This window comes from Rhipicephalus sanguineus, chromosome 11, assembly GCF_013339695.2.
Source record: "Rhipicephalus sanguineus isolate Rsan-2018 chromosome 11, BIME_Rsan_1.4, whole genome shotgun sequence".
NCBI lineage: Eukaryota > Metazoa > Arthropoda > Arachnida > Ixodida > Ixodidae > Rhipicephalus > Rhipicephalus sanguineus.
Window position 1 is genome coordinate 45,905,211 of NC_051186.1, and position 12,992 is coordinate 45,918,202.

The 12,992-nt window shown below is 48.3% G+C and overlaps 1 protein-coding gene across 2 annotated transcripts in view; it reads left to right on the plus strand.

Moving 5' to 3' along the window:
- LOC119375492 (spectrin beta chain, non-erythrocytic 2) overlaps nucleotides 1–12,992 on the plus strand; it is a 220,566-nt gene that overhangs the window by 85,033 nt on the left and 122,541 nt on the right. For both annotated transcript variants that reach the window (XM_049411038.1, XM_049411039.1), the window contains exon 2: nucleotides 11,276–11,476. In XM_049411038.1, the coding sequence (XP_049266995.1) occupies nucleotides 11,357–11,476 (120 nt within the window). In that variant the 5' untranslated portion in view covers nucleotides 11,276–11,356. The remainder of the gene's footprint in view (nucleotides 1–11,275; nucleotides 11,477–12,992) is intronic.

The following is a 12,992-nucleotide window of genomic DNA, read 5'->3' on the forward strand; positions in this document are numbered from 1 at the left end:
GCGCCAAAAACATATAGGAACCAAGGAAGATGCACGTCCTGTCCAAGGAAGATGCACGTCCTGTCCAAGGAAGATGCACGTCCTGTCCAAGGAAGAGCGCGCGTCCTGTCCTCTTGACACGCTGTGTCCCTGTGTTTTCGGCGCTGTGGCTTCATTGAATCTCAGCGAATACACGCACCACGAGATTCACTGACAAGCTGCTACGACAGCTCGCACCACGAAGCCCGTGGTGCATAGACCCGCCAACATCAAAACACATTATTTGGGAGTCTCCCATGATGATTGAAGTCTCTGTAGTAAAGCAGTCAAATTGGCAAAGTTGGTGGACGTTTATGGTTGTATTGAGCATGGCATTACACGGAGGGAACAATGAAAGAAGAAACAAAAAAAAAGAACAGAACGTACGTTCACCTTTTGTTCTTCTATGTTGGTTCTCTTATTCTTCCGTCAGTCTAACACACAACGGGACCTTTCATTCTTTCTGGTTTCCTACTGTAATAGGCCTCCAACGCTCAAGTTTGCGCAGCGCCGTCCGCCGCCCCAGCGGAGAGAGGGGAAAACGCCGGTAGCTGGGACGGGTCGCTCTTGCTTGGTTTTCCCATCGCGCGCGCGGAGAACGTGCTCCCCGGGGCTTTTATCTCGCATTTTTCACGCTATGGGTGCCGTTCCTTCGTCGTACTCGAAAGCAGGCACGCAGTCCTGCTGCATTGTGAACTGTCACAAAAGTTTAAAAATGTCGAAGAGCCGAAAACTTCCTGTCATGTTCTACCGTTTCCAATGCAAGCAGTCCGAGGAGCAGAGGCGTCAAGAGTGGATTATGGCAGTTCGCCGCGATGCTTTCGCGGTCTTGTCACCTTGAAGCAGTTTTTGTCGTACACAGTATTACGAACTTTTAACGGGGAGAAACGCGATGATCGTGCTCATTTGAAAGGGAAGTGCGTTTGTGAACCGAAGTTACAACAAATAGACAGCCGCTGTACGTTTCGAGATTGCGCGCTAACTTTCCGAGTCAACCATTTGTAATGTTACAGCAGCGGAGCATTTGGGCTTATTACACCACAGTTTAAATAACGTACCGTGAGTACTAAGTGTTTAATTCAGCTGATTGCGGTACATTTCCCGTCGCGGCTCCCTGTAAACAGAATTAAGCTGTATGTTTGCACTGAGCGTTTATATTGGCCTTGCATGCGACACGCCGTGATTGCTTAGAAGGCTGAAGTGTTGCGCTGCTAAAATCGTGGTCATGGGTTCGATTCACGCATACAGCACCTGCATTTCGATGGGAGCGAAATGCACTAACACCGGCGTACTTAGATTTACGTACACGTTAAAGAAACCCAGGTGGCCGAAATTAATCCGAATTAATCCACCACGGCGTGCCTCGTATTAATGTCATGCGTTCGGCACGTAATAAAAAGCCTTGCATGCCGCTTTGGAAACGAGCTGAAAAAAGAACCAAGGTGGCAATTAAATTTTCGATGGCTTCGCGAATTCAGATGCGCTTATTATTGGGCACAAATCTCGGCATAATCATACACATGCGCGATCCCAGTGGGTATTGTATAGTATCAGGGGCGTAGCCAGAAATTTTTTCGGGGGGGGGGGTGTCCAACCATACTTTATGTATGTTTGTGCGTGCGTTTGTATGTGTGCGTGTACATATACGCAAGCAAAATTGAAAATTTTCGGGGAGGGTTTGACCCCCCCCCCCCCCCCCCCCCCTGGCTACGCCCCTGTATAATATGATGCTGACCAAGCGAGCTGTCGAAACAACCAAAGCGACATTCGAATAAGCGAACACGGTGCGTGATGAGGCGTCGATATTATTCGAAATGAAACACGCCTCTGCAAGAAACATGCATCGTCGAAGTGGGCATGAAATATTTATTTATTTTTTTTTTGCGTATATCATTATGCTGTCAAAGGGAGCTCTAAAAAAATCCAAGGCGACATTAAACTTGCAATCCGACGTTTTTATCATTCGATGCAAACCTCGGCAAAAGTGAAACTCCCACGAAACTGAACACTGCGCATTGCGATGCAGCCAGTGACTCAACAGGGCAGTTGTAAATTTATGCTCTTCACACTGAGCTCATAATAAATTTAAAGCCGCACGACAAACTTGGCATCTAAGCAATTGAAAAGTTATCAATAGAAAACGCACTCGAAAGCGTGCTGGTTGGTTGCTGACAGCTCCGAGTATACACGACTGCCGCAACGAATGTGCGTTTTACCGGTAACATAATTACAGAACTCGTGCAGTCACCTCCCTACTCATGTCAAAGAAATGTGCCCGTTCAGCATCTGCACGCACGTAGCGCTCGCACAAACAGCATCGCCCTTGACGACCTGCTCGGTCCCGAAAAGGTGGTCGATCAACCGTCCTCCTCTGGTAAGATTCCCACCGTTAAAACGTTTTTTTCCATCTCTGGGATCTTTCTAAACCTTCAGAGCAAGCGACACGTGAAGCTGCACGTGCACGGCGAGCAGAGAACACCGCGTGCAGGGTGCCTGAACGTGCGGAGACAGCGCAGTCAAAAGGCAGGCGCGGAGAGGGGAGCGACCGGTTTTCGCTAGAAAGGCGGCGAAACGCGTGCGCCGCAGCGCCCCCTGGCCGAGCTTGGGAGGCCTATGTAGTCTTCCCGGCACAGGCATGCATGCGAGCAGAAGAGGGAATGGCGGTCAGAACTCTCGCATTGTCTCGCGTCCAGGACGGCGCGCGCGGACAACAATGACGCCGTCCGACGTGTCCTGGTCTCCTCCGCCATTTTTCTTCTCATCGCCATTCTCTTTTCCGTTCATCTATGTATCTATACATCTCGCTTCTCTCTCTCTCTCTCAATCGCTCACTCACGACTTCTTGTGAGCTACACTCTCTCTCCCTCTCTCTTCCGTTTTGTGTTTGACACGTCCCCCTTTCTTTTCCCTCCACAAAAGAGGAGGACGTACGCTATGTTGCTTCTAGAGGGGAGAGGGTGGGTGGTGATGTTTCGGAGCAGGCGACGCGGAAGAGGCGCCTCTGTTGTGCGTTGGACTTCCACTCAGCATGTTCCAACGACAGCAGGAAAGACATCTCTGTCGTGTGCACTTTCCGTCGTCACAGGATGTGGCACGTGTCTGTTGAAGAAGAGAACAAACAAACAAAAAAAATCTGTGGGATTTAGCGGTAAATGCGTGGAAAATGCTTTGTAATTACCTTTTAATAACCTGGTAATTACCGTCACAGCCAACGCTAGCCGACGTTATGCTCCAAAAGTTAGGCAATGCTGAAGTTACGCAAATACCTTTAATTACCCGTGTTGCATCGCTTGTGTGAGGAGGAGAGTGCTGGCGTAGCTTGAGGGGGGGGGGGGGAGCAACTGGTTGTGTGGCTTGAGGGAGGCAAGTGCCCCTTTTGCACCCTCCTGCCGACGCACCTAACCTAACCTAACCTAACCTAACCTAACCTAACCTAACCTAACCGCGGTGGTCTAGTGGTTATGATGCTCGACTGCTGACGCGAAGGTCGCGGGATTGAATTCCGGCCGCGGCGGCCGCATTTCGATGGAAGCGAAATGCTAGAGGCCCGTGTACTTAGATTTAGGTGCGCGTTAAAGAACCCCAGGCGATCAAAATACCCGGAGCCCTCCACTACGACGTCCCTCATAATCGTATGGTGGTTTTGGGACGTAAAATCCCAACAATTATTATAGTTTTAATTTCGTGTTTTGCATAATAAATCGACGCCAACGAGCCCAGTTTACCACCAGTCTTACCAGTTCGGCTCGTATGCCGTAACACCACGGGTGCCAAAGTACAGTGCCTTTGCTTGGGCACCGTACCTTGACATCTCTTTCACTCCCTTTCGCCACCATTCTTTTATTCGTATCTGACTACGTCGCCAGAGATTTAAGCAGTGTGTTAACTAGTCAAACGAAAGAAGGAAAACGTTGAATTTCCTCTTACGTTCCCTCTTGACTCTTTGAGCGTATTGTTTCCTTAGGTGTCTATGCGTCACTTGCATCGAGCCATTGCGCATGCGCGTGCTCTGCGTGTGCGGTGCGTGGGGTGAAGGTGTATCGACACCGGCCTGACTCGACACCCCCGCCCCAACCCGTCAGATGCGGAGAGCGATCACCCGATTCGAATCTCTCTCTCTCAGGAAGGCCACGAAAACCATTAACCATCTCACCGCTGCAGAGAGAGAGAAGAAGAGACAATTCTTCGTTCGTGACTCGGAGGAGGGCAGCTGAATCGATGACGGGGCACCGACGTAATGGACGATGCGCACGCCCCCTTTTGTGCTGGTTTCTTTTATTTCTTGAAGTGAAACACTTCTGCTACTTCCTTGTGCCGCCCTACGGTAGCGCCACCTACGCGGGAGCCGAAGTGCTCTCAACATAAACGCGCTCGCCGGTGGCAACTTTTGGCGCCAAACGTGGGAATGAAAACAGTTTGAGGAGGGTGACCGTATGAAACCGGGACCAACGAAGCGCACGCCCCCCCCCCCCTTCTCCCCTCCTCCTCTTCCACCTTCCTGTTGGAAGGGTTCGAAAGAAAACAAGGTTCTCAATTGATTCAAAAATGAAAATGAAGCAATGACGTCCTGCTCACACCGGCCTGCCTTTGGTCCCCGGCTTTCCTGGGGGTATAATGGTGGGAAGTAAACCGTTCTTGGAATTTGGAATGCAACGTCAGTGCTTCTTGACTGCCACTATTGTCGACAATTTGCATGGGCATAAACCTGCACATTGGACAATGACGGGACTGGTCGGACTGTGTGAAGATGTGGGGTTGACTTGGCGCCCTCCTTGTGCCCTCCTGGTGCCCTTCTTGTGCGCCCTTCTTGTCCGTACGCCTATGCTCATATTGTAGCTTACCAGTACATCGCTCTAGGAGTATTGCGAGTACCGTTACTTTGACGTCCAGTAGCGTAGCCCGATATCTTTTTCGGGGGGGGGGGGGGGCTTAATCGTATACTTTATGTAGTTCGTGCATGCGTTTGCACGTGTACGTATACACATGCAAAATTTAAGTTTCAGAAGGTGTTTAAACCCCCTAAACACCTACCCACCCCCTCACCCTGGCTACACCAGTGTTGACGTCGACTCCGAAGTCGATCTAGTAAACCGTGTAGACCGACATAGGCTTAAGAATACAGGCGAATGAGCGAGGTGAATGGAAGCAGACGACATTGCGAAACTTGAAGATGAAACATGCAGACAGCACGAGGCGCGTTCCGTGTATGCCTACCGCATTACGTAGTAGCTAGCACTTCGTCATCGGACGAGCGGGCCCGGCTGCAATTTATAACGCGTAGTTCCGGGAGGGCGCGGCTCGACGCCTCGCGACCGTTTCAAAGTCGCATCCGTTTGTGCAACTCTATTTCGATTGTGAAACTTCGTTTTCGCCTCATCCTCCTTGCTCTCGTGGTTTTCAAAACTGCTTCCTGGAAAACGGTGCGGAATTGCGTTCAGTCTGTTTGCAGACGGCCTGTAGTTGCCGAACGTCTTATCTCGACGTTCAAGTATAACTACACTAAGAACGGTGTATTAGGGGCGTCTTTCTGCACCTTCTGGGGAGTATTTTTTTTCTTCTTTTCTCCCACAATACTTATCGTCTTGCTGGCGTTCCCTGACTTCGGCGGTCGCCACATTTCTCTCAGGAATATACATGGCACGCTGATAAGCGCTTACCTGGAAGTACCGGACCCGCGCCGATAACGCAAGATAAACGATTATCAAAGGCATCCCAAATACGCCCTTTCTTAAAGAGTGTACTTGCGATACTCCTATAGCGGTGTACAATATAGGAATGCAAGAAATGCACCCCGTACACACACAAAATGCAGTAGCACCCCTGGGGCGTATTTTTTGTCAAAGAACGATAACCATGGTCTGGCTTGGTTGCGCACAAATCTCAAGTTACGTGCGATTGTTTTTTTATTTCTAAAAAAATGAATATGCCATATATTCTGATGCCCCACAACTTTTCTATGTTAATAATTGCATGCCTTCACTGATCCCGTCAACTGCTGATAAGTTTTTAATTAGTCATTTCAATGTAACTTTAACAGCGGTAAGTAGGTCCGCCAAGACGTGAGTTAGTCTGCGAAAAGAACAGGTGCGTTACCGTCATAGTATTTCTATTAGAGAACTGCGTTGCCCCCTCCCCCCCTCCTACACACACACACACACACACACACACACACAAATACACTTTCTATATACATACTTACAAGCTTTTGGCGTTTCTCGACTGTTGTTTGTCTTTTAGATCGCGTGCTGTTCGTGTGCAGACGCGTCGGTGTATCGTCTTCAAGGGGCGTCGGCGTAGGTGTGAACGAACATTTACTTGACACCTCATTTGCGGCTTTCCCGCGCTCCTCCGCATGCCGTCACGGAACTTTACGTGGTCCTTCCTTGCCTCAGCATCCTCCCCGCCCACGCCCAACAGTTAATCCCCGTTCCAGCCGTGCTTTCGTCTCTGCAGCACGCGTATACTTAAAACGAGCAATTACCCGCGTGCCGCGGCATTCCCTCGCGACGCGGCACGCAGCCGTGTAGTGTATTATATTATAAAGTAGGCTTAACTGCGCGTGCGCGCGCCTAGCCAGAAAGCGAGCGACCTCCGCGGCTAATCGTCGCACCCTGCAGGAGACGCTAGGCAGCGCGCGGCCTTGCCCGAGGCATCATGAATTAATCAAAGAAAAGGTAGAGGTGGCCAAAAGCGCTGGATTTCAACAGAAGCAATAATAAAAAAAAAAGCGACAACGCAGTCATTGAATGGGGATCCAACGTAGACGATGTAGTACGTATATCTTTTATAACAGCGAGCCGCCAACGTTAGCCAAGATTAGTGAACAGTTTGCCGACACTGTGGCCACCATTAGTCAGCATTAGCGAAAGCTGACAGTATGCGAGTAGATGTGGCAGTTCGATTCGGCTTCTCATGCAGGCAAATCATAGGGGACGTAGTTATTTTGATAATTAATTAGAGAAAAGAAGCTAGACATACGGGCAGCAGGAGCAGATAGACACAGACAGGTCGACACATACACAGCCAAACAGACGCAGACAGAGACCTGGCAAAGAGACAGACCGACAGACGCAGACCAGCGCTGCGCAAACAAACAGATGCAGACAGACAGACAGACAGACAGACAGACAGACAGACAGAGAGACAGACAGACAGACAGACAGACAGACAGACAGACAGACAGACAGACAGACAGACAGACAGACAGACAGACAGACAGACAGACAGATAGATAGATAGATAGATAGATAGATAGATAGATAGATAGATAGATAGATAGATAGATAGATAGATAGATAGATAGATAGATAGATAGATAGATAGATAGATAGACGCGGATAGACAGGCACTGACAGATAGACAGACAGGAAGGTACATACATGGATATTATGCAGACAACAGTCAAGATGTACTACCTCCCGTCTGCTTTTCTTGGAACTGACATCGAAACACCTTTTGTGTAAAAATATAAAGGGGGGGATATAGAGAATGAGTAAAAAGAGAGGCTTGTTCAGTTTCTGATGAGAGATGATCATTTAGGGTCCTCGTTGAGAGCTGCGTTTTCCTTTTGATGGATAATCTTCCGCTGACGAGTTCCTGATGACTTTGTTCTCGACGACCGCCGCAGCACGTGCCATGGTTTCGACGGACGCGATTTTTTCGTTTTCCGTCTTGGACCGCGGCTATCCGTGCTCGCTTGTGTTCGGGTACACCTATATGTTGCTGCGGCTTGCCGTCTTTTTTTTTTTAATTCTTAGTTTCTTTTTCCGCTTCCATCATCAAGCAGCCTTCATGATTACCCCCTCTCTTGACCGACCTAATCGTTTCAGCAATCGTTTCGTAATGTCGTTAGGCCTCCCGTAGCTTAGACTTCATTCGTTGCTGCTGCTTACGCTATACCTTTGAAGGAACAGCGTTAAGCCGAACGCAGCAAGAACGAAAAACAAAAGGGCTTAACTCTCTTGACAAATATTACGATAAGTGACACGTCATATTTTATCCAGTGTTTAATGCATCTCTCTGTGATCAAGGGCGCAGTTGGGTGGGGCAGGGACGCAGCCGGGCTTCGAGAAGTGTTTGTGAGTGGATCCGACCCTCCCCAGGCATGTTTGTGCGTGTTTTTGCGTGCTTTTGTAAATGTATTCATATTATATGTAAATATCTGAAGGGGAAGAGGGTGAATCCCCCCACCCTTTGTGTCTACGTCCGCAGATGAGTTGCGAGTGTGCTCGAGGGGTAGCCTCAACCCCGCATGGCTCCAGCCATTCCCTGTCCAACGATTTCTGATCACGTGACGTCAGACGACGTACAGGTGCTCAAGTTTCGGCACTGTGACCTTCGTTTTCTTTCTTTTACTAATGAACCTACGGTCGCGAAATTAACGATGATAGAGCTTCTTCAAAGAATAATTTATATCATTCTAAACTGATTTAGTGTCTTACTTTAGTGTCATTTTAACGTACCCACCTGGTCACAGTATCTTGGTGGTGGAAGTTGGTCGAGTCCTCCACAGTGACGTCACTGTCGTTAAACTCCACAATTTAATTTAATTTATCGCTTTGCGTTTGCGGTCGAACGCTTTCGTTCGTCGTCACACACAGCCTGTAACCACAGAGTAACTGTGAAGTCTCGCTCGCAATGTTCGCGACTATTCGACCGTGACTTTTCAACTCCGTGCCGGACTACGCGCGCTCTGCACGCCTCGCTGCGCGCGCGCACCTCTTAAAACGATCGTGCGCGGCAGTCGGTCGTCGACGCTTATCGCGGTCGCATGCCATAACATTTGTTGCGAACAATAGAGGCGGCGATAATGGGGCCTAGCTGATGCGTGCGCGCGTTCCAATGCCGAGGATCGCGTTCCGACAGAGATAACCGTCTGCCTGGTAATTGGCTTAAACGCGCTTCTTTAGCTGCATCCGTTATCATTCGAGACCTTGCTGTACATTCTAAAGAGTACTCGTGAAATAAATGGGCACATCCGGCATTCTTAGCTCATTCTTTCTCGCCTCCGTGGCTCGACCTGAAGGTATTTGGGCTTCGAGGATGAGACGTGACTCTGGACTTTAGGGGACGTCACGAAAAGTAGTGCATGATACGGTGAACGTTGTGGAGGGCGGCGGATTGACTTTAGACACCTGGAATTTTTAGACGTGTTAAGCAGGAACGTATTTCTTGGCATTTCGATCTACATAGGAGTGCTGCCGGGAATCGAACCCGCTACCCCGCTCTTTGCAGCTGAACTCCATAACCGTTGATCCACCATGGAGGCGATGCCCTTGTTAGAATGTCTTTTTGATGACTGTCTCAAATGAGGTATATATGAAGTAGATGTTGTCATGTAAATGAGCGTGATATATTTTTTTCTGGCCACCCAAGAATCCTCGGTACGATTACAAATAAGCGAAATATCTCGAATGAATTCTTTCCACACACCCATATCCACATCAGCTGCTTGCATGTATGCATACGTGTCTGTGAAAAGGGTAGGATGTACCAGGCAAATGAGGGTACAAGCCCTCCCCTTCTCGCACTCAGTACCTATCTTTTGAAGGCCCCGAACCCGCTCTCCCCCCTTCCAATAACCTATCGCTCTACCTATCGTGAAAAAGGTACTTTAAAAAAAAGTTACACCATCTCCCACTAAAGGGAACCACGTGACTTAAAGTTCCCTTCATCACGGGTACCTTGCCCGATGTTAAACGCGTCATTGCAAGTGGAGCCCACCATGAATTCACTGTAGTTGCTGTTGCTGTTACTCGTCCCGAACTCTTGTTGGAGCACGCCACGTGGGTTCATCGTGCGTCTGCAGAATCGTTCCCCGACGCCATCACGTGATTGCTGAGAGAGTGTAAGGGGGAGAGGCCACAGCGTCTTACACAGGCCCGAACGCGCTAGCGCGTGCCAGCACACGTGGTTTTGTCTGCGTTACGCCAAGCTAGGACAGCAAACGGCAGCCCGGGCCCCTAAAGTGCTCTGCACGTATCATCATCAAGGCGGTCGAAGAACAAGAGGAAGAAGACTTCTCCTTGGCGCGAGTGCTAGGTGGCAGAAAGCGGACGCCACCGCTGGGCACAGCCCTGAGCAAAAGCTGCTTCGCATCTAATAAATATAATTAGTCACATCCAGTGGATCCTTTGAACATCCATTGTGATTGGTATAGGGATATTTCTTGGACTTGCTGTTCTTCACATGATAATTTGGTTGAACATTTCGTCTCCTGTGGACATTCTACAGCTTTGCGGGAACAGATGTACACTCAAACCTCATTATAATGAAGTTGCATCTTACACGAAAATAACTTCGTTATATCCAAAAATTCATTATAAACGTACACTCCTAACACTGTATGTATTGCAAGACTATTTGTCATTTACTTCGTTATAACCGATATTTCGTTATATCCGTGCTCATTATATTGAGGTTTCAGTGTATACAGGGTGCATTGAAGGGTTATATATGTCGTGATGTTTTGCTCAAGTTCTTGCGATTGCTGTTGCGTTTGTAGCAGGCACTGCATTGCAGGTGCAATGTCGATGTGGCAATACGCCGGATTCTACATCTTGATGAGATACGCCATACACGTTGAATTGTTGTTTAATTTTTTTCCCAGTCTCCCCGCCATGCACAAATCCCAGATCCAACCAAGACATGGTTGAGAGGTGAATAATGTCATAAAATACAGAAAGTATGTGTATACCATGCATGAGCTGCAGACACAATGGTTTTGAACTATCGTTTGAGAATATTGGAAAGAGTAGAAAGTTTGTCTCATGAGTAAAATGAAAAACAAAGCCAACCAGGCTTCCATTAGGGGACATGCCATCCAGCAAACATACTGTATTTGTCTCTGAAGAAGTGTACTAACGGGACGGGGTCTAGACATCCCACAGACAAATTGTTTTCGCTGGCAAGGTGCAACTGCGGATGACCGTGTCTGTTATGCCAAGAATTCCTGGTACTTATCTTGAGGCCGTCACAGAGTACAAAGGACTTTTTGTTATGAAATGATCAACAAAAGGATGTTGCCTCTTTTATCCGTAACATGCCTTATCCGAGAGGACCACTTGACCGCGACTTCGACATTGCATGACGCTATCTGCTAAATATCTCCGTACACATGACCTAGCTGCCCGTAAGACGAGTGAGCTAGCATTCAGTAGGTGATGCATTCTGTGAAATATACATAGTACGTGTGTTACGTTCGCGTTGCATAGTCTCCGTCGAGTGACGCCCTCCTTCCACTGCGTGTGTGTTTCAGGTGGTGTGGGTGCTGAGATGAGGTAACGGCACGCGGCCCAGAGAGGGAGTGACTAGGGAGCGACCAGCGACAGCTGTCGACATGTCGCAGCGAGCGGACGCCATGGAGTTCGAGAAGGGCCGCATCCGGGCCCTTCAGGAGGAGCGGCTGCACATCCAGAAGAAGACCTTCACCAAATGGATGAACTCCTTTCTGCAGAAGGTCAGTCCGAATCTCCTTCTCATGGAGTTTCTTACAGGGAGAACGAGGAAAGCATAGGAAAGACAGGGAGGTCAAAACCAACAAACTTAGCGGATGCCTGCGAAAAAATTTTAGGATCCATAAAAATAATAAATATAATAATATTACTAAATAAATCAAAAGTTCAGTTGTGAGTCAGCGCTGTGTATTTGTGGTCCTTCTCTTCTTCGTCTATGTGTGGGTGCACTGCCATTCAGTCATGTAATACAACAGACTAGCCCAAGTTGCGGTTTCAGATAGCATACAGTCATGTGCGATATGAAAGGGAACACCAAGATCGTGTTTAAGCAACGATTGCTCGAGATGTGAATCCGCCTTGATTTACAAGGCATACCTTTCGGCTCTAACATTCGGTATTATGAGCACTTTTACTCTTGGCAACTGTGTTTAATCATCACGACCTCTTGAAGGTCATTTCAGTGTCCGCTTTCATATTGCTCACGGCTGGGCATATATACAAGCATCCATGCACAAGTGAACATTTGCGATATCTACAGAAGCATCGTGAAAAGCCAGCAATAATAGCCATCTTCAATACCAAAATCAGAGAAACTATGTTGGCACTTCCGCTTGCTCAAAGTCACGCACGACTATGGAAAGTCTGTCGAGACACAGAGCTGCTGGAACATCTCGGAGGCAGCGTACCTGGATCAAAGCGTACGTCATTTGCTTAGGTGCTGCGTAGAAGCCCCTAACAAGAAAGCTATACCATTACCAGCTGTGCAGCCTCGCTAATATTGTTTTTGTAGTGTAGTAGTAACCCATACTAACTGTGCGTTAAGAGTGAGGCACACTAATTAAATCTGTCATTGTTGTGGTCAGTATCTAAACGCTTGTGCAAGGTACAGTCTCGCTCAATATAAGTTGCAACATGATGGCCATGGTTGAAGGGGCCCCAAGCCTAAACAGTGACACCGGCAAGCATTAAATTGATTTAGAGAATACCGGTAACTGAAACAGTGTTTACTTCACAGATGTTTGCTATGTCGGCACCGCTTTGCACTGTTGGTGTCACTGTGCGCATGAACGACACGTTGCAACTCGTATTGGGCACGACTGTACATCGTAGCATTATACTACATGCCTAGAAAAAAAATGCAGCCCTTATTATTGCTGCTGTGATATGCAAGGGGTTGGGCTGGGCCCTCCCCCATAATGGAGTTAGAGCAGGAGGGCTGACACCTCTACCTTCCCGACCAGTTAAACTGAAGCACCATCATCCCCTTCATTCTTTGCATTGTGCTGTCATTGGCGCATCATCTGTCGCAGGCTGAGTTTATCTTTCCTGATTATTGCAGCGCAGTTGCGCAGTAACAATGTGTCCTTTTTTGCCCGAGCTGTCGTCCTAGAGGATTCGTTTGCCAGCTGTCAAGATAACTTGCACCTCGGGTGAGAAACAGAGGTGACGTCGTCGCGACATTTGGCGACAGCTGTCGTCTTTATTATTGAGTTGTTTGCTATGCAAACTTTCGTCAAG